The sequence below is a fragment of the Aspergillus piperis genome, assembly GCF_003184755.1.
Source record: "Aspergillus piperis CBS 112811 unplaced genomic scaffold BO85scaffold_17, whole genome shotgun sequence".
NCBI classification, from domain to species: Eukaryota; Fungi; Ascomycota; class Eurotiomycetes; order Eurotiales; family Aspergillaceae; genus Aspergillus; species Aspergillus piperis.
Window position 1 is genome coordinate 597,782 of NW_020291607.1, and position 20,715 is coordinate 618,496.

The 20,715-nt window shown below is 52.6% G+C and overlaps 7 protein-coding genes across 7 annotated transcripts; 3 read left to right on the plus strand and 4 right to left on the minus strand.

Annotated features, from left to right (window-relative positions):
• Nucleotides 1–117: 117 nt before the first annotated feature.
• On the minus strand, nucleotides 118–874 carry BO85DRAFT_522444 (uncharacterized protein; the record flags this gene model as incomplete). The annotated part of the gene is made up of 2 exons (XM_025665260.1): nucleotides 388–874; nucleotides 118–314 (listed from the first exon to the last, which is right to left on the minus strand). Coding segments are annotated over exons 1-2 (648 nt in total), but the record flags the coding sequence as incomplete, so codon positions are not given.
• An 816-nt stretch (nucleotides 875–1,690) lies between these two features.
• Nucleotides 1,691–4,231, minus strand: BO85DRAFT_91204 (uncharacterized protein). Its single transcript, XM_025665781.1, has 2 exons — nucleotides 4,201–4,231; nucleotides 1,691–4,146 (listed from the first exon to the last, which is right to left on the minus strand). Exon 2 carries the CDS (start codon nucleotides 4,014–4,016, stop codon nucleotides 1,833–1,835), a length of 2,184 nt encoding a protein of 727 aa, XP_025512972.1. The 5' UTR covers nucleotides 4,017–4,146; nucleotides 4,201–4,231; the 3' UTR covers nucleotides 1,691–1,832.
• Nucleotides 4,232–5,852: 1,621 nt separating this feature from the next.
• Nucleotides 5,853–8,932, plus strand: BO85DRAFT_461735 (putative serine/threonine protein kinase; the record flags this gene model as incomplete). Its single annotated transcript, XM_025661806.1, has 3 exons — nucleotides 5,853–6,735; nucleotides 6,782–6,879; nucleotides 6,926–8,932. The coding sequence occupies 3 exons, from the start codon at nucleotides 5,853–5,855 to the stop codon at nucleotides 8,930–8,932; spliced, it is 2,988 nt and encodes a 995-aa protein (XP_025512973.1).
• Nucleotides 8,933–10,080: 1,148 nt separating this feature from the next.
• On the plus strand, nucleotides 10,081–10,701 carry nut2 (mediator complex subunit NUT2; the record flags this gene model as incomplete). The annotated part of the gene is made up of 3 exons (XM_025656267.1): nucleotides 10,081–10,111; nucleotides 10,162–10,258; nucleotides 10,341–10,701. 3 exons carry the CDS (start codon nucleotides 10,081–10,083, stop codon nucleotides 10,699–10,701), a joined length of 489 nt encoding a protein of 162 aa, XP_025512974.1.
• A 745-nt stretch (nucleotides 10,702–11,446) lies between these two features.
• On the plus strand, nucleotides 11,447–13,248 carry BO85DRAFT_470867 (uncharacterized protein). The gene has a single exon (XM_025662431.1). It carries the CDS (start codon nucleotides 11,650–11,652, stop codon nucleotides 12,913–12,915), a length of 1,266 nt encoding a protein of 421 aa, XP_025512975.1. The 5' UTR covers nucleotides 11,447–11,649; the 3' UTR covers nucleotides 12,916–13,248.
• Nucleotides 13,249–14,768: 1,520 nt separating this feature from the next.
• BO85DRAFT_377654 (HET domain-containing protein) lies at nucleotides 14,769–17,155 on the minus strand (the record flags this gene model as incomplete). Its single annotated transcript, XM_025656269.1, has 2 exons — nucleotides 14,769–16,645; nucleotides 16,699–17,155. The coding sequence occupies 2 exons, from the start codon at nucleotides 17,153–17,155 to the stop codon at nucleotides 14,769–14,771; spliced, it is 2,334 nt and encodes a 777-aa protein (XP_025512976.1).
• Nucleotides 17,156–17,767: 612 nt separating this feature from the next.
• Nucleotides 17,768–20,641, minus strand: BO85DRAFT_451962 (uncharacterized protein). Its single transcript, XM_025660711.1, has 2 exons — nucleotides 20,519–20,641; nucleotides 17,768–20,434 (listed from the first exon to the last, which is right to left on the minus strand). Exons 1-2 carry the CDS (start codon nucleotides 20,564–20,566, stop codon nucleotides 18,137–18,139), a joined length of 2,346 nt encoding a protein of 781 aa, XP_025512977.1. The 5' UTR covers nucleotides 20,567–20,641; the 3' UTR covers nucleotides 17,768–18,136.
• Nucleotides 20,642–20,715: the final 74 nt, after the last annotated feature.

The window sequence follows — 20,715 nt, forward strand, 5'->3', positions numbered from 1 at the left end:
CCCTCCCCTCCCCTCCATCCTGATCATACACATTATTATCACCATCATCATCACACGAAGCAAGCAACCCCCCAGGATCATGAAGCACATCCTCCGGCGAACTGGTAATAACAATCGGCGCCGCCGTGCCTCCACTACTCGAAACACCCCTATCCCTCTTCTTCCCACCACTTCCACTTCCACTCCCATCCCCAGACGCAATAGCAGAAGACCTTGACCTTGACCCCTTCCTCATCTTCGCCTTCACCCTCGAGACTAAGATATGCAGCGCGGGGATACAGCTACAAATGAGCCCGAAACCTCCTTCCGCGTTCCTACCCCCCAAACCAGTTAGCAAGCACACAACCACAACCAACCCCCAATCAACCACCCTCAGTGAAAGCTTACCCCGACAAAAGTATTCTAGCGTATACCTGACTATCCCCCAACCCCCCCACGCCCACGCCCACCACCAGCACAACCCTATAAATACTAAATCCCACAGCCAACCCGCCACACCCCAGCATAGCCCCCACTTTCACCTTCTTCACCACGCCTAATCGCAGCGGGAACATCAACCCGATGGGCAGGAGTAGGATCGCCAGGTCTGTGATAACGCTCATGATCGCATCAGCGAGAAATACTGCCCCCTCGGAGAGACAGTTAGGGTTGTGTGGGTTGTTGGGCGACGTCCAGAATGTCGAAACGGGGTTGCAGATGAAGATCTTGATGAAGAGGATGGTGATGTAGTAGATTGTTGTGAGGGTGATGGTGAGGTATACGGTTAGGGTTTGGGATCGGCGGAGGATGAAGAGTCGGGCGAGGATGGTGAGGAGGGTGAGTTTTGCTAGGAGGGCCATGGGGACGTAGATTATTGTTAGGGTATAAAATAACTATTATTTTCATCTCTTGAGGTTAGGAGGGTTGTATGTAATGTGGCGTTAAGAGGTGGAAGAGAGGTATGGTTGATGTGGATGGATGTATTGTAGGGGGTGTATATGGGAATAGGTTGTTGTACCTTGTACACGGTGGTTGTTTGTGACGGGGTGAGGGTTGAGGGGGGGTGGGTGCCGTTGTTGAAGATGTCTTATCTTCTTTGTTAGTATATATATATACAGTGTGTATGTAGGGAGAAGGGATAGGGACATACAAAAAAGAACTAATATGCAGTATGCGTCGAAGAATATCTATCCCGGTTTCATTCACTATATCAGTCTCTCCTCCTATACTCAGTATGGATATGGGTAGTGTAGTGTATACCAACGATACAAAACAAAAGCCTATACTCCATTAGCCAACATAATCATCTATATAAAGGGTAGGAGGTATACCATCCTCGACATCAACCCCCTTCTTAAACCTCCATGCTACCACCCCCCGTAGCGCGACAAACCCCGTTACCAGCGCCAGACACAGGATCTGTGTGACGAGGCTGATTGTCCAGAGGGACATTCTCTGTCTTTCTCGGGTATCATTCCATTGTTCTGTTCGGTTGTTTGTAGTTGCTGTAGATATTTATTATAATATGGGAATGGTGGTGGTGTTGCGATGGTTTTGTCGGGTTGATGTCAGTTGGGTCAGGTTGGGGTTACGCGGGGAGAGTGTTGTTTGGTTCCGACGTCATGACCCTGATTTCCATCCATGCCTTGATTATTGACTGTGGGGTTGGTGATGGTGGATTCTATTTTGTTTGTCTGGGTTGATTTATTTATCTATAGTGAGTGTAAATGGTATGTGTATACATGTTTGGATGGATATCTGGCTTAGGGCTAACTTACTATATTACACTGGTATACTGGCATACTGCTGTACTGGTGAAAGCTCATTATGTGTACTGGTATATACAAGGGTCATCACTCATATCCTAATCCTGATAATATCATCCGACTCTCATTCACTCCCAACCCCATCACCCCCAATGCCCGCGACAACGTCCCCCGTCGCAACCGCTGCAGCCCAATCGCCACCTTCCACCCCTCCGTCTCCTGCAACACAAACACATACCGTTTGCCCTCGTGGTCGCGCACCGACGCCCGCAACACATGCAGCGAGCGCTGATCCTCTCCTCCCCCGGTCGATAGTCGGCACGTGTTCTTGCACATCTTGAGCAGGTTGCCCAGGAATGCTTCTGATTCCTCTGGGGTCGGTTCATTCCCCCGCCGATTGAATGGCCCCGGCGGTGGCTTCGGGGGTTGACGCTGCGCCCCGAATTTCGGACACCATACCTCGACGAGGTTCATCGTCCACGCCTTTACATCCCATTCGCGCTGGCCGACGCCGCGCACATCGTCGTCGATAAAGAGTCCCTCTGTCGTGATCCTCAGAACCAGTCCATCGCTGACCATGCCCTGGCCTGAAACGAGCTGCGCCACGGGACTGCGCACAAAGTTGTTGTTGAACTCGAACACACCCTTGATAACAATCTTGTCAGGGTCTTTAGTCTCATAGGCCCCACGATTCGATGGCGGCGGTGTCGTTCGTGCTGTCGTCTGTGACGGCGCATATGAAGAGTCCGAGTACACTGATGACCCCGAAGTGGCACCGCCGTACGGCCGGCGAGGACGATCAGTCGGTCGAAAGTTGGAGTATGAGCTGTCAGTGTCGGTGCGGGGATAAGCAGGTTTCTTGGGTGATGGTGTGCGGGGAGTGGATGTGCTAGATGCCTTTTGGCTGGCAGCCTCTTTGGCCGCTGCCTCCTGCGCATCTTTGGCTTTCTTCTCGGCATACTTCTTCGCGGCAGCCTCTTTGAGCGCCGCAAACTTGGCATCAGCTTCCTTCTTAGCTGCAGCTTTACGCTCCTCCTCCTCCTTCTCTGCCTTGGCCTTGGCCTCAGCAGCCTCACGCTCTGCTTTAGCCTTGGCCTCTGCGGCTTCGCGCTCTGCACGGGCCTTGGCTTCGGCGGCGCGTCGCGCCTCTCGTTCTCGGGCTTCCTTTGCCCGACGTGCTTCTCGCTCGCGGGCCTCTCGAGCCTCTTTCTCCGCTTTAGCCTTGGCCTCCGCAGCCTCACGCTCCGCCTTGGCACGTGCTTCCGCTGCTTCTCGTTCCGCCTTGGCTCGAGCTTCCGCGGCCTCTCGCTCCGCTTTGGCTTTGGCCTCAGCTGCTTCGCGCTCCGCCCGTTCTCGAGCCTCGCGGGCGGCCGCCTCCTTGGCGGCAGCCATCTCCTTCTCGAGCTGCTCCCTGCGCTCACGCAGCTCCCGCTCCATAGCCTCGCGCTCGCGCTTCTGCTGCTTCTCGCGCTGCTCGGCCTCCCGCTTCCGCTTAAACTCCTCCATCTTGCGGCGCAGCTCCTCCTTGCGCCGGGTCTCCTCACGGGCCTTCTCCCAATCAGCTCCACTTTGAGGTTTGCTTTCAGAGCCGGTGGCAGACGAACCTGTCTTATTTGATCCGCCTGCCTGCGGCGGCGGTTGCGGGGGTGGTCCACTTCCGGGCCCACCAGTATTCTGGTATTGATGGTTCCCACCATACTGGCCTGCACCCGGAGGCGGACCCGAATTGAAGTTGCCCCCATATTGCTGCTGTCCTTGCCCTTGTCCACCAGGATGACCATTCGGGCCCTGACTTTGGGCCCCATGCTGCTGTCCCCGCGCATACTCACCTCCGGCGCCATTGCCGGAGGGTCCACTCGTGCCTGGACCCCCGCCGGTATTAAATCCAAAATTGGGCCGTCGTCGGCCTCCCCCAGAATCGGATTGTGAGGCGCCCACGGCCCACCCGGCGACCCCAACTCCGATAGCCAGCACGGCGATGGCCAGGCCATTGCCACTGGCGACAGTGGCAGCGCACCATGCTTTCAGAAGGGGTGATATGAGGGACCAAAGCAAGACGGCAAAGAGTGTGCAGGCGGATCCTGCGATGAAGCTGTTCCGTTGTGGCTGGAGGGAGGGAAGGTAGAGGAATCCGGAGCCGGCGGAGTGAGGGGGGATGATAAAGATGTCATAATTTCCCGGAGGGAGGTCGGAAGTCTTGCGATATTCGCCCTGGGTGGTTTGTGGTTTCTCGCCGTGAGGGGGAGGGGGTGGAGGAGGACCGTCGTCCATGGTAGGCGGTCGTTAAGAATAATTAGGCTTGATGTTTATATAATATATATCGCTTGTTGATGACTAGTGGAGGCGCACTTGCGATCGAGGCGACATGATCAAACAATGGCAGGCGCTGGAATCAGCGCCTCTAGATCGAGATAGGAGGTCAGATAGCACAGCAATCGTCAATGAGAGCACATACCTGGTGGAACAATAATAGTAGATGACACGATGATAGCGAGGGAGGAGAAAGAGAACGAAGAAGAAAGGCGACGTGGGATGAGAGATCGGCTGGCGGCAAGAGGAGCGCCTAATCAGGATCGACTCCGTTTGTGTGATCCTCGCAGCAACGCTAACGGATCCCTGGCGACCAGCGTAATGAGATAGATGTACTATGTATATACAATATAGCTCCCCCGTTGAGCGGTGGGATATCTGCTGTGTGTATAACGTAGCTGATGTGGCAGTGGAAGGAGATGGAATAGTTGACAATAAATCGGGACAAACGATGATCAATGGCTGGGTTTCAGTTGCTGAGCACCACCGATTGATTGTCTCTGATGTGATCCCTTGTCAAATGGAAATACCGATGGGATCGGCTTCAGCTGTCCACCTACATTCTGGAGAGCGATTGGAATTCTAACTGCACTACCAATGAGCACTGGTGCATCCTGCTATACAATGTTGTGATGAATGCAGTGGCACGTCCACATTCCAGCGGAAGTCTATAGAGCACAAGCATCCGCCGCAAACCCGGCTGGGATCTCACAACCTTAATTAGAACCCTGGCCGGATGGACTTAGAGTTATCTACTGGGTAGACTACCATGGATGTCTGGTGGTATCCGCTGATTGCAACAATAAAGATCAGATATGTCGATATCTCTGCAGGATCACCAGATATCGAGTGTTTGTGTTTGTTTTGGTTTCGCTGTTTTGGAGCATCGCGTGGGGAACCGGCAGTCGTCTGATTGGTTGATGTCTCCGCATTCGCTGGTTGGTTCAATTCATGACTAATGACTATCACGTGTAAATCTCCTCTCTTTGCTGCCTCAGGCAACAGACGAGTCGGATGGCCTCACGGATGACTTCCAGTCACATCAAACACTAATCCTAAATCTCCGTCCAGTCGCAGTAGATAGTAAAGCTAAACTGACCGCTGCCATCACTGCTATGGCCGGATTCTGACCGCCTGCAGCCGGGATGATCACGATGATGTCCGTCCGTGATCTCCAGGCACCAAGCGATCACGGGATGCGTTAAGTCAGTTGCGGAGATGGAAAGGAGAGAGAAGAGGGGAGATACTTTTGCCTCAAAACTTCTGTCTCTCTCCCTCTCCCCCAGTATATAGTAAAACCACTTCTGTCAGCCTGAGATCCGAGATCCGCCTTGTTTCAGCCTTTTGCTGCACCAAACTTACTGCCAGGCGGTGACTCCACGCTTAACGGAAGCCGGCCGACGCCATCCAATCCATTCAGTCTCCAGTCTCCAGTCCTGACGCCTGCTGCGTTGCTGCTGCTGGTCAGTCTGATCTCCATCCGGCTCTGCTGGCTGCTGTTTCCCATCCCCTCGACCTGTTTCCCAGAATTTCCCTTTTCTTTTTCCTTCCTCCGCTTCCTCTCCTCTCCTCTCCTCTCCACCCCCCCCTGTTGGCGTCATTTCTTGCCCCTGGCCCTGTCAGGTACCGCCCCCTTCCCCGCCGCCAACTGTCCTCTCTCGGTCCTGCCCCGGCTTCAGCCTCACACGGCCTCTATTTCTTACTCTCTCGCGCAATCAGCGTTTCCCTTTGATGCCGTTATAGCCTGTCCTTGTTGACCATCGCTCTCGTGCCCCTCGAGGGCCCGTCCCATCCACCATGTCCTACCAGTCCCAGGCGGCTCCGCATCTCCCGATCCCCGTCTACAACCCCATGGCCGCCATCAATGCCCCCGCCGGCACCTTTCTGCCCGGGACCAAGGTCCAAGTGGGCAGCCATCGGGTCGTGGTCGAGAAATACCTCTCCGAGGGCGGTTTCGCCCATGTCTACGTCGTGCGCCTGCCTCAACCCGTCGATGGCTCCGATCGTGCAGTGCTGAAGCGCGTGGCCGTCCCCGACAAGGCGGCCCTGGCCAACATGCGCACGGAGGTCGAAACGATGAAGAAGCTCAAGGGACACCGCCATATCGTCACCTACATTGACTCCCATGCGTCGCAACTGCAGGGCGGCGGATACGAGGTCTTCCTCCTCATGGAGTTCTGCGCCGGCGGCGGACTGATCGACTTCATGAACACGCGCTTGCAGAACCGGTTGACCGAGCCGGAGATTATCAAGATCTTCTCGGACGTGGCCGAGGGTGTCGCATGCATGCACTACCTCAAGCCTCCGCTGTTGCACCGGGATCTCAAAGTCGAGAATGTGCTGATCTCCCGTCACGGAGGCTCCACGATTTACAAGCTGTGCGACTTTGGGTCTACTGCGCCGCCGCGCCCCGCGGCCACTTCGGCGGCGGAAGGCCGGCTGATTGAGGATGACGTGCAGCGCCATACGACGCTGCAGTACCGCAGTCCGGAGATGATCGACGTCTATCGGAAGCAGCCGATTGATGAGAAGAGCGACATCTGGGCGTTGGGAGTCCTCCTATATAAATTGTGCTACTACACGACTCCGTTTGAGGAGGTGGGGCAGATGGCCATCTTGAATGCAAGCTACAAATTCCCAAGCTACCCACCCTTTTCCGACCGCTTGAAGATGCTGATTGGTAAGACCCTCTGCGCGAAAGGAAGGCGTGATACTGACTTCACCAGCCTGGATGTTGAAAGAACACCCGCAAAAGCGTCCGAATATTTTTGAAGTGGTGCGCGAGATCTGCCACATGCAAGGCAAAGACGTGCCGATCCGAGACGTAAGTCAGATACCTGCAGACGCAATGCGAAGGCTCACACAGATAGATTTACGCCAATCGCTCGACGTCGGAAGCCCGCCGTTACCAGGAGCTGCCGCCATCCCCCACAGAAACGCCGCAAGTGGGCGCCGTCTTTTCTCCCCCAATGCAAGAGACGCAGATCATCCCCGAGATTGCCCCCATGCGACGAGGCCGCCCGACCAGACCAACCCCGTCGCAGCACAACTCGGCCAAGCCGAGTCCGTCGCCATTTCGCGGAGGTGGCGATCCATTTTCCGTCTTGGATGCTGGAAACCGACAGCGAGAGTCCGCGGATGAGTTCTCGAACCGGTTCCCGTCGCTGGATCAGTTCCAGATCCTGCACGAAAAAGGGGGCAAATTCGACTTTGAACCCACCGTGTCCGAGAAAACGGAAGATGAAGATTTGGCTCAACGACTTACCAATGCTCTGGCAGATGATGCGTTTGCCAAACACCCCGCGGCAGAAAATGACCCTCTTCCCAAGACAACTTCGGAGCCGACCATTCAACGTCGTCCCCAGCCGGCTCCGATCAAGACCAAGTCGTCCGAGGTGATCGAGACCTACCGCGAGGAGGCCCGGCCTCAGGTTCCCTTGTACCAGCCTGTGCCGCAGAAACCCGCCATGGTCTCGACTGGTACTATGACCTCTCCGCCGGCGACGCCTGGCGTGCCGAACTCCAAGCCATCCAGCCGGCCCATCTTCAAGTTCCCGTCCAGCGACCATCAGCGTCGGCCATCCAGCCAACCGTGGCCGACAGAGGCGGACAAGAAAGCAGCCCGGCAAAGCAAAGCTCCGTCACCCACCTCTTCGTCCTTCCCCAACCCGCGAGTCTCGAACGACCGCATCTCCGATCTGTCTGCTTCACCACGGCCGTCGCTTGACGGACTCCGACCTACCAATCTGGATGTGGAGGAGCCTGCTCGATCTCGGTCAGCCAACAGCCGCTCCCGGCCTGTTTCTGTCCACGCTAGCGCACGTTTCGAGTTGCATCGCGGGTCAGAGAGCGCGCGCTCCTCCCTTGACCTGCCCCGCAGCCCGTATGAAGGCGGCGCACCGCTGCAACACGCGCGCACCGAAACGGACCAGCCGTACGACCGCAACATCTCGTCGGACGTGGACTATCTGCGCGCACGCGAAGAGGAGAGCAGCCGGAAGCGCGAGAAGCGGTACAGCGGCACGTCCAAGCACACAAAACGATCGAGCTTGTCGACGCTGTCTCTGTCGGGCACAAAGACGCTGTTTGCGGGGCGATTTGGCGATGCGTTCCGGCGGTTCGAACATAGTAACCAAGAAAGCAAGGCGCAGTCTCCTGTGGCGGAAGAGTTCCCCAAACCCGTGCTGCCTTCAGCGGAGGTGACGGCAGAGCCTGCCAGCGACCTGATCGAGATGGACAGTGAGGACATTTCGCCGGAGATGCGGCGGGAGCTGGAGCGGCGGCGGCTCTCCCAGGAGGAGAAGCGTGTAGCCAAGGCGGCGGAGGAGTACCGTCGGCGGGTGGCGGAGGGTGGAGCGGGCGGCTTCAAGGGCGGCGACGGGTCCCGGTCGCAGGCGATCCAGAGCAAGGTGCAGTCGCTGCTGAGCGAGTCGAACCGGCCACCGGTTCCGCCCAAGACGGCGACAGGCTACGGGCGATACACGGACGAGTCAAGCGCCGCTTTGCAGGCAAAGCCCACGGAGGCGCGTCCGGACACGCGGGGATCCCGGGTCAGCGGCACAACAACGTCATCGATGCAGGAGCGATACGAATCGCGCGGACTGCCCCGACAGGAGACGGCATCGACGGGCTATGCGGCCTCTCAGCGCACCGGGTCGTCGCGACCGGCCCTGCCACCCAAGCCCAAGGGGCTCCGGGTGGGGGGTATCGAGACGCGGACGGAGAGCCAGCCGGCTAGTCCGACGGTGAGCTCGGCCACGACGGCAGGCGATGACTGGGAAGCCAACTTTAGTCGGCGATTTCCAAGCCTATCGGGGTTAGAGATGGAGACGGAGATTGAAATGGCGCGGGTGCCGCTGCGGACGCGCGAGATATAGCCGAGTCAGATGTGAGGGTTGAATATAGATAGAGCGTAATCTGGTATACATAGGTAGACTTGTATCAGCGAGCGAGCATTGCATTGAATCATAGTTCTATGAGTATACACTACCGACGGTTTTCCTTTTCAAAATAGGTCTAAGTTAAGCCGCTTTCCGCTCTGGGATCAGCTGGGGTCGTGGCATAAGCGCGTCGGTGCGTGTGCTGATTGCTCATAGACTGCTTAGAAGACTACTAAGAGAACATATAGAATGGTCACAATATATAAAAGAAGCCTTTGCATTTGCATAACAGGATAGGGAAACCTAATTTAATAGGGAAAACTTAAACCAAGGCGTCTAAAGAGCCTTATTCAGACTCAATGCCGCCTAATCATCCATGACATGCTCACAAAGGAATAGTACAGTATGATTCGGACATTCTAGTAAAAGTCCGTTAGTGGAAAACAACAAGCATAATACAATTCAAGGGTCTTACTTACTTGAATAAGGGTTTGGCGATACTGCAGTATCCGGCAGTCTACGGTAGAATGTTTATGTGTATTGCATAAACTGCATGTGATTTACCGTTTCAGTCTCAGTTCTCGATAGGAATATCATTGAGAAATGCTGTATAACTTGACTGTGGTGATCCCTTTGGGTATTTTGCTCACTGATTAATTTTCATTTTCCAAGTCCTTAGTGATATTGTCGAGTGAGTGAAATCTTTTCGTCGTATACATTTCATTGTAGAGGAGCATCGTATTTACAATGAACCGACTTCTGCCATATTGAACCAATACTAGGATAATAGAAGGTTGGATTAGAGAAGTGTATCGTGTCTTTACATTGAGTGTAAATGCTGCGTGGGGTTCTACATGTTCTCGCAAGACGTACAGAATCAGCCTAATCGGCTTAGACTCAGTTATCGCTCGTAACATCTTCATTTCTCAGAGTCAGGGACACGACCATCCAAAGCAGAGTGGGTTGTAGCAACGAGTGTATGTCATATTCATAAAGCGGCGGATCCGTAGTTGGAACTGAATGTAAGCATCCATCGTATTACCCAAAACGGTTAGTCTACCCCGGACTCGACTCTTCTCTGCTCTCGTCATCATCCAACAAGAATCCCCTTCAGCTCCAAGCTTCACGTTTCAGAGCAGCACATCATGGCTCCCATTCCCCTCAGCACGGTCGACAGTACGTATATCCTGTTTTCATAATCCAACTAAAGCTAAAATCTGCCTCAGCCGACCTGAAAGACGTAATCCAACACCTGTTCGAAATCCAATCCGCTGTCCATGGCTACCTCGGTCCCGAAACCCAACAAGAGCTCGTTCGCAAAATGTACCCTTCCTTGCTATCCCTGCCATCTTCCTCGCCTGATGTTTATATAAGTCTACTAACCGGATTACGTGTTATGTATTAGAAAAAACCTCACTCTCGCGCTCTCCACACTCAGCACACACACCTCCGATAATCACCCCGACGCACAATCCCAATCACCCGGAAACAGCAACGACCCTCCCATCCACAGCATCCAACTTCCCCCGGAGATCATTGATTACGTAGATGCAGCAAGGAATCCGGATATCTACACGAGAGAATTTGTCGAGTTGATCCAGCGTGGGAATCAAGATCTGAAGGGGAAGAAGGAGGCGTTTGGGAGTTTTCGGGATGTGTTGGCGAGGGAGATGAGAGGGGCGATGCCGGAGGTTAGGGGGGAGGTGGATAGAGTGGTTGCTTCATTTGGTGGTGATGGGAATAATAATGGGGATGGCAGGGGGTGATGGTTAGTTGCTTATGATGATGGTGATGATGATGGAATAGAGGGATAGAATTATATTGGGATGGAGTTTGGGGGTGGAGTTATTTTTTGCATGCTTTATTTTTGGGTTTAATTTATTAATATGAGTGATTTGTGATGATGGATGATGGAAGGAATGTGATGATCGGAGTCCAATGCCGACTAGACTGAAACTCAAGTCAGCAAGCAAGTAATGAGTTCAGCCTTGTGTGTGGCAGTGGCTGTTGCTGCTGCTGCTGCTACTGCCCCCTGGAGTTATTATTATCTCTTCAGACAAGGAGTTGAGGGATAAAAATAACATGATGAATGATTAAAAAAAAAATAATGGGGGGAATAAAGCACGTGGGGATGCAAGGACTGTTTTTTTCTCCTTTATTCTTCTCCTATATGATTTCATATGGAAGGGGAGTATAGCATAGCAGGTATGCCAACATAACCCTATCTAGTATCCACCTCAGGACGGAGTATCTCAGAGTTTAACACAACATTAACCAAACTAACAGGTTAAATGCTCAGCTGAACAATAATAATGACAACAGAGAGGACACACTCCCCGCCCAATAAACCAGGCGAAGGGCAACTGCAAATAACAATGCACCGCGTCACGCCGGCCCCCGCCCGTCAGCCGGGCACTGACTGCCTTTCAATGTCCCCAGACGGCAAGGATCTGAGCCCGACGACCTGTCATGATTCTTGATTCATTACATGTCGGGTAATTGCCCGCCTGCCCCGGATCCTGCATCGGCCTCTGCTTCTGTCTGTCTCTGTCTGCCTCTTGCTCTTGTTAGTCGCTCTCTTGTCTAGCCTTACTCGCTTAGTCTCGCTTCCTCTCTCCTCTTCTTCCTCTTTCTTTACTTCTGCTTCCTCTTCCTCTCTTCTCTACTTCCCTTTTCTTCCTTCCCATCGTATATCGTCTCTCTGCAATGGCATCATGATCACCGGCCCTACCGCCTCCCCCGGCAATGGCGTGGTTGGGCCCTACTCAGGCAACAGCCTGGCCCTGCGCATCGTCATCGCTACCATGGCCGCTCTATCCTGGTATAACGCCATCGAACTGGTCATTCTCGTCTTTGTGACCTTTTCCCAGTTTCGCGGTCCCTACTTCTGGTCTCTTCTGATCTCCGCTCTCGGTCTGATTCCCTACTCGGCCGGCTTTCTGCTCAAATACTTCGCTCTCACGTCCGCTACCGCCCTCTCCATCACCCTCATCACCATCGGCTGGTACGCCATGGTGACCGGCCAATCCGTGGTGCTCTACTCGCGCCTGCATCTCGTCCTCCCCAACCCCAAAGTCCTCCGCCGCGTCCTCACCATGATCATCGTGGACGCCTTCCTCCTACACATCCCCACCTCCGTGCTCACCTACTGCTCGAACCTCTCCTCCCACCCAGCCATCTTCATCTCCGGCTACAACATCATGGAAAAAATTCAAATGACCGGCTTTTGTCTGCAAGAATTCATCCTCTCCGTCCTCTACATCTGGGAAACCATCCGCATGCTCCGCCTCGATCCCGACCGCGGCAAACGCAAAATCATGTACCAGCTCGTCGCCATCAACCTGATCATCATCGCTCTGGATTTGGGACTTCTCGTCATCGAATACCGCGACCTCTACATCCTCGAAACCATGATCAAACCCGTCATCTACAGCGTCAAACTCAAACTCGAATTCGCCGTCCTCGGTAAACTCGTCCTTCTTGTCCGCAGCGCTCACAACCTGACCTGGAAGCCGGATTCACCGCTGTATGCTGCCGCCTCGCCTGTCACTATCCCGCCGCAGATCCCGTGCCGCAACGGCGACATTGTTCACGGCAATTTCAACAATAACAATGACTTGCCCGACTTCGTCGATGCCACGCGCGTCCCCTCAGATCTCAACCACGCCGCGGCCGGCGCCGCACCCCGTCGACGGCCCCCGCCCCGCATGGACTCGGAGGAACTCTCCATCGCCATGTTCGAGCACTCCGAGAGCGGTGGTGCGGGGACGGACAATATCCTGAAAAGTGGGATTGGTCGAGATCGAAGTTTAGACCGAGATCATGGCCATAGTCTGGATCTTCCGCCCACGGGACACTCAAATGGCTCGCAATCGTGGAGTGGGGAGACGCAGACAAATAACTCCGCCACGGAGCGGGAATTAAGTCCGTTGGACTTTACCAAGCCGTTCGGAAGGCAGGATAGTAGGAGTAGTTTCTAAGCTGCTATGACGATGATGATATTGATGATGATGATTATGGTTTGATGATTGATGATTGCTTTTTTTTTGTACAGTACTGACAACCCTTCTGACTACTAACATTGTGTGTGTGCAATAGTTAGTAGTAGTTGTTGTTGTGGTTTGGTTTGGTTGTGGTTTGGTTGCCTTAGCGGAGATACCCGTTACGATACCCACTTTTGATTATCTTTTACTAGTTTTACTAATATTTGCCGTGGGTGGGAATCGATCCATGGGACGGCGTTGTCTTTTTCACATATTTGAATTGAGTATATATTGATATAGCAAAAAAAAATACCTAAATGAAATATTAACAAATAACCTCAGCTTCGGTAAAATAGCCCATAAAATGAGCTCTGTTAATTAGGGAAAGTAACGCGACAACCGGTAACCGGCAACCGGCACGAAATCCCAAATCCCACAGTCGAGAAAAAGTAAGTAGTATGGTGAGTGAGTCATTTCTTCCCCACCAATCAGATAAATAATCAAAATGGTTGATACCAATCTCACTGGCCCAACACGGAGTAAAGTATTAGTGTACGGAGTAAGTAGTTGGTAAATGGCTAGGTTAGGGTTAGTAATTACCCCTCATTTCTCCATGAATGATATTCATTGATTCAGAGGGGGAGAGAGAGAGAGAGAAAGTGTGTGAGTGTGTGTGTCCACTTGGTTCCCGTTCTTGTTTTCTTGTGCTTATGGTACACTTTACTTTACCTCTTTGGGTTTGGGGGTTGAGTTGGTTTGGGTTGGGTTGTGAGGGTGTTCACCGACTTTTATGTGTGAACGGTTGGTGGTCATTAATGTGGAGATGAGGTGGATGGATGTTGGGAGTAGGTTCTTACGTCGGTGGTTTTGGGGTTTTGGGTTTGGGTTTTGTTTTAAGCTTTGGTTTCTTTGTTTGTGTGGGATGGTGGGTTGGTTGTTGGTGCTTGGTTATTCCTACACAGGTAGTGGGCTGGTAGGTATGGATGGTGTGGTAGGTTTGGTTATGGTTATGTGGAAGTGGGCATTAGGGTACACTTGTAGGGATAATGGGGGTGTGGTTGGGTTGAGTATCATTCATTCTCATGTGTAAAAATTCATGATTGATGTTAAAGAGCAGAAGGGGCCAATTTGAATGGTGTTTAGTATCCTATATGTGCGCTATTACGGTGTAGATAGTATTGTCTATCGAAGATAGTATTGTGAAAGCGGGCTAGGTTTGAGGTGAATAGTAGTGGTATATTGTGGTGTATACATAATAGGTAGAATTAGTTATACTCATTTAGTCAAGTTTTCAATGCAATGTAATCTGCTTTACCCGATGGCTGATAGCTACATATGATGTTATGACTATTGTGCACTCGGGATGCATGTGCGCTTGAAGAGCTGTGAAATGGTAGAATTGAGATACTCTCATTTTGCATACATGCTTCGAATTCTCTTGTCTGTGTCCTTTTGATTGTTGAATGAAGACTGATTGTTCACTAAGCGCAGTATAACTTGAACTGATGGGCTCATTTCCCGCTCGTTATGAGTCAGCTGTTGAATGTACACAGAGAAGAGAGATGACTTTTCTTGTTTAGGCTTAGGTGATAAATATAGGCTTCTTGTACACTTACTCAGGTGAGTAACTCCACGGTTATAGGGCATAGTGCCTTGGTAACGGCATGGGAATTGTAGGGGTGAAGGTAATAGATACCATCCTTGATCGTCAATTCATCAACTGCCATCCTGCTCGCAAAGAAGATTGGCAATCAATATGATTTATAAAACCCAGAAATCTATTCCATTATATGGGCTCAAACAGCAGCTCAGTGCGTACTCATCTCCCGATGAAAGTCCTCTCCAGACTTCTAAACAAGAGTGAAGTTCCGAAATTCAGGCGACGCAGAAATCCAGTCATGAAGCTCGACAAAACCTGTAGTCACTCGTCGACTGAGTCCATCTCGAGTTTCTACGATCAATACATCGACCAGAAAAATAGAATCTGCGCCATGGGCGGAGAGTACGCTTCCCTCGGAATCATACCATCGACCCTGTTTGCCTCGAAGTCGATATCCGAATTGGAAGTCGTACACATGACTCATTGAAAGAGCAAGCACATTCAATTTGGTATCATGTTTCTTGCTGTAATCATGGTGCAGAAATAGCCAAAGGTCAGGGTGAAAATATATCCACATGTCTACCATGTCATCTCGCTTGCCGTGCAATGTTACGTGTACATACGGTGTTAAATGAAATGTTTCGGGTTTTCTGTGTCCCAACCGGATCATTCGAGCTTCAAGTGACTGGGTATGTGCCAGCAATGCCCCTGGCTGATTGGCATGTTTCGTGTAAGACGAGGAAAATATCTTTTTGATATCCTCCTCCCCCTGCAAATATGCTAACCCAAGCGCCTCCTCGTTAAGCTTATCAAATGATGCCCATCCGGATCTGAGAAGGGCTCGATACTCTTTCCAGGTGGTGCTGACATTTAGCATTGGCGGTAATGGCTTTGGAAAACAACCCCTCTTCCACGCCAATGCGATACCAAACTCTCGAACCCAGCCGTCTATCTCGTCCCGTGACAGTTGTTGATTATGAGGCCGAATGATGTGCACCGTTTCGTTAGCCCTGAAAGATGGGATGCCCCACACACCCAGTAATGATGTATGGGTGCTTTCGTCTGAATCCAAGTCAACGCGCCCCATTACAGAAGACCACGACCAGGTCGGAAAGATATCCCCTGCTTTTGTGAGCCTGGCCACAGGTACTTGGCGATCATGTAGTCCATGTGGACGCCAGAGCATACCCCTCACAAATTCACAGTACGGTAGGCCAAAGTAATGCTCTGTCCCATATCTCCAATGCATAATGCCAGAAAATGCCCTAAGGATATCAGAATTGATAGTAAAGGATCTAGATGAAAGTTCGAACAGAAGATCACGGTATGTTGTGACTGGTGTGAAATGTAAGTGCATTGACGTCGTCAGTCCAAATCTATCTTCCTGAGAAGCTTGGGAGCACTCGAACAATACACCTGCATCTGTAAAGAACAGCATCCTTGTCGATAGCATTGCCTCCTGGAACGTCCAGCCTCGGGATATCCATTTTGTTTGTTTGAGAAGCACAGGGAACCTATCTTCTATGGCTCTCAAGCTCATTCCGCATGCCTTATGAATAGTATGGCTTGCTCTTGCTTGCGAAACCCCGGGAAGACCGTGATCCATGGTGACGCCTTCTAAATCCACTAAGGTGAGATAAGAATGGCTATATATGTCGCCCATGGCATTGATCTGTGAGGCTTTCACGGTGGTAGTGTCATCTTGCACAATGCACAGTCTGTCGATCCAGAGGTACCGTATCTTCAATTCAATGCATGCACGGATGCTATCCCTAATGGTCGCCGGTATAGGGGTTTTGAACAGGTAACCCTCCTCCTTCAGCATCTTGATGGTTCTTTTTGTTGCCAATGCATTTTTATCAGTAGTGCTACCCCACACGTAGCTCAGGGTAGCATATCTGCAGGAAGGAGGAGCCATTACTACGCATCCTCTTTCCGTGTCAATAAGTCGAAATCCGCGTGGTGGTGAGCTTAGAATTCCATTGTCGCATAAGCCCCCATGCTCTCTGTCGCAAGTCTCTAGCCAGATGCGGACTGTGCTCCAGTCTACCATCGGTTGCTGCCATACTGTCCGTTTGGTAGCGTCAAGAATCCCACCAATGCATTTAGCATCAACGCCTAGAGTACCTTACAAATGTGATTAGCTTACGCTTGAACCAATAACTAAGTATGGTACAAACCTTGCTCGTAGAAGTTGAACTCCAAGTGCATATCCTTGTATGGAGTTGCAGAATCAATTCGCATAATCAAATTCGAATACTCGTTGCAACCCTTCAAGCACCCTTCTTGGATAACAATGCTGCAAAATACACAATTGCCAGACCGCTGCTGTATGTCCTGAACCATCCCAAAGTTCAACACAAGAGCTACTTTTCGAGTCATGTAATGATTCAGGTGCCGCGGCCTTAGATGTTTGCAAAACCTACAGAGCAAATCATTGGGGATATCATCACAACTTGGGCACTGCTCATGGAAGAAAATTTGCTGAGCCTTTAACAAAGAATCGAATTTGAAATCCCTTGATAGATATCCCCCATCGGACTCCAAATTCTGAACACATTCAAGACACGAGCACAAGGAACACGTTGCAGTCTTTTCGTTCACAACAGACTGGCTCACATCCCCAGTCTCGTCCATGACGACCCTATTGATGAGGTATCCCACGCAGAAAGAAGAACTGGTACTGAAGGGAAAGTCTCTCTCACGTGTGAAAAGGCAACAAGTTGAGGCAGACAGAAAAGCCTGTAGTCTGTTGTTGAGGAGGCTGGGGTGGAGTTTATCTCCATTTCAATAAGAATCCCCCTCTGCTGAGTTGGCAGAGCTGAAAGACAGGGATCTGCCTCAATGCATGAACCCCCACCTTTTAGGCGCCTGGGTGGTTGATCGAACTAATCATATCGCGTGATGTGGCACTTGCGTGCCTAGTGCTGAATAGATTATCGACTCGAACATAAGCATCGTGGATGAGCTGAAAGATATCCAGAGGTGCTTGATGCTATTTTGATGACTTTCTGGTCATCGTAAGTGGCAGATATTGAAGAAGGTGAAGATGTGCAAGTCTCCGAGAATTATGGAGGAGACGAGAGGAAGAGAAGAGGAAGGTATAGTCCACTGGATCACCTGATTCAACAGTCAGATTGGCTGCCTTCCTAGAATAGTGACCCCACCCAATAGGCATGGAATGTGTCAGTATCAGCGATGCCTTTGGACTGGCATGGCCTCTGCCTGTATCTTATGCATTGCTCCCCAAGTGCCTCAAACGCACGCAGCGTTATCACAACCTTCCTTTTGAATAACAATACAGGACCTAAGGCTAAAACAAGCTGCTGAACTACTGATACCATCTACTCCATTCGTGTACTCGAGGGAATAACTCATTAACAAGTAATATGATACAGTCTCAATCTCTGTATTCACCAATCAATCAAATCATGAACGCCTTGCATACCGGATGCATCCCAGCGCCTACAATTTCACTAGAATCAAAGTCCCGGAGACACCAAGCCAGACCACTAAATACACGGCAGCCGCCAAAGAAAAGAAGCATCACAAGAAATGTCGCAGTAAGTACCATGCGTCCAACGCTCAGAAATGCAATCAATGTTAGTCTCATTCGATTTAGCCACGGTTCTTCGGCTGCGCCAGCATGTTCAAGCGGCTGACGCTCAACACGCCCCGGTTGCGTGCGCGCACACTGGCCGGGGTGCTGATGCGTGGAGTGCTCATGCGGCTGGTCGTCGCCGACCGGAGGGGAGTGTGCGAGCGAGTCTTGGTGGGGCTGGGAGTCGCGGCTTTGGTTGGGCTAGGGGCCGCAGCCTTGCGGGCACTCAAAATGGGCGCCTTGATCGGAGAGGGCGAGGTCATTTTCATTCGTTTAGCACTGCGCGCGTCCGCGGTTGTGTCGACAGGCGGCACATTCTCAGTGTCGGTCTCATCCTCGAGGGCAGCGCGGTTTCTCTTCTTCTGGCCGATGCCATGAGGGACACCTGCGACCTCAGGGAGATCATTAGTCTTGGTGTCTTCACCACTCTCACGGGTCCTCTTCTTGTGGCCGATTCCGTGCGGCACGCCTGCAACCTCAGGCAGAGGGTTGGCATGGACATCTGACGGGCGGACATGGCGGATGGTAGGGGTTGTCGCTTGGGCGGGAGACTTGGCGTTGACCCTGTTCTGCTCCGGAGTCAACACCGGCAGTGTGGGATAGACAACATCGGAAATGGTCCGCGAGGGACTGGCAACCGGAACTTTCGATGGAGATGGCGAGAACATAACCTCCTCGTGGCGGGCCTTCACACTAGGAGTGAACTCCACGCGCTTCTTGGGCGACGGCGTCTGCGCAGGCTCCTCCGTGGTGCCTCGCGATCCGAACAGCAGGTTCGAGGTAAAGTCTGGAGCAGCCACGTGGGTGCCCGCGGCAATCTTAGCAGGATCCTTAGAGAACAAAGGCTGGTGGCGGCGGAGGATCGACTTCAGGTTACCCAAAGTGGGCAAGTTGCTCTTCAGCCGAGGGTTGAACTCTGTCTGAGGCGTGCGCGGCACATCGGCCGGCTTCGCAGCTGGAGACCGGACGAGCGACGGGATCATCGAGGTGCGGGGCGGCTTTGCGGTGACGGACGAAGCACGCGCCGCAGAGGACCGCGTCGGGGTCATCAACGAGCTGCGCACTGTAGATCTGGGTCGGGGTTGCACAGGCTTGGGAGGGCTGGCTGCAGCGGGACGACGCGTCGATGCATCATCGGCCTTGTCGTGCTTGACGCGTTTGTTGCTAGCAGGGGCAGCAAGGGCAGGTGATGGACGTGCAATCTTGGATGGTGATGGCGAGTTGCGGTCCGAATCGTCCAAACGCGCCTTGGAGTTGGTTCTCTTGAGTGACTTGACCACTGGCTGGAAGCGTCCCGGGGTGGCACGGAAAGCCGACGCGTGACCAGCAATGGAGTCCATCTTCTTGAATTCGGCCATGTGCACATCGCTGAAGCGGCTGGCCTTGCCCTTGGGCTGCACGATCTTCCGGTCCGCTGCCTCGGCGCGGTTCTGGTCGGGTTCCAGGGTCATCTGGGCTTTGATCTTAGCAGCATCCTCGCGCACGGTCTCCATGAGCTTCTTCGCCTCGTCACTGAGCTGCGAGTCGCAGGAAAACTTGAACTCGAACGCGGGTGTGCCATAGTAAGGAGCGGGTGAGGCCTTGGCTTTGGTAGGGGTGTTGTCGGCGAGGGTGTCCTTGATCACCTTGCCTTCGGCATCCTTCTTGATGGGCTTGAAGCCCAGGATCAGACCGGAGTCTGCCTGTTTGGTGGTGCTCTGGCGGACCTTGCTGGGGTGCATTTCTTGGTGGGACGGACGCACGAGGGTGCTGGAGGGAGTTCTGGTGGGTGTGCTTTTGTGGACGGGCGTGCTTCTGTGGACGGGTGTGTTCTTCTGGACTGGCGTATTTCTGTTGACAGGCGTGCCCTTGAGAGTGGGGATAGATTTTTTAGGAGTCGATAGCTTCAAAGCAGGTTCAGGTATAGCCTTGGTAATAGGTCTCTTTTCAGTCTCAGCAGCAGCGGGCTCAGCCATAACCTTGGGAGTAGGCTCCTTTTCAGTCTCAGCAACAACTGGTTCAGTCGCATCCGTCTTGGACTGAGACTCAGCGATCGCCGGAGTCACCTCAGCAACAGGCTCTTTAACTTCAACCTTGGACTTCCTCTTAGACGCGGTCTCAGTCTTGGTCCTCTTCCGCGACCGCTGCACGGGGGCATCCTTAGCAGCATCAGCTGGCTCCTCGTGCTCCACGACGGGAGGCAATCTCTCCGGCTGTTTGCCGAGACGAGCCATGGTTGTGTCGATTTCGGACGTGTTCTCGGAGTTGTTGTGATTGTTCGTGTCGCAGGGGGCGTTGTTGTTAGTGACGACGGGGTCGGCAGGGGCCTCAGGCTCCTTAAGGTCGAGTCAGTGAATGTCATGCAAGGGCGCGAGCAGCCCATCGGAATGGAGGCTGAGTGGGATGGGTGGTGTGCTCACCTCGGTGGCCTGGCGGCTGCGCAGGCGGGCGGACCGTCGAACCGCCATGGTGGTGGTCAATGTGTATCGGGTGACGTTGGAATTGGGTATCGAGATGTCGAAGAATTGGATTGTGTGGGGGGATGGATCATGAATTAAATGAATGCAGGGCGAAGGCGAGATTCAAGAATAAACAAACACCCGCAGGCGGTGAGCTG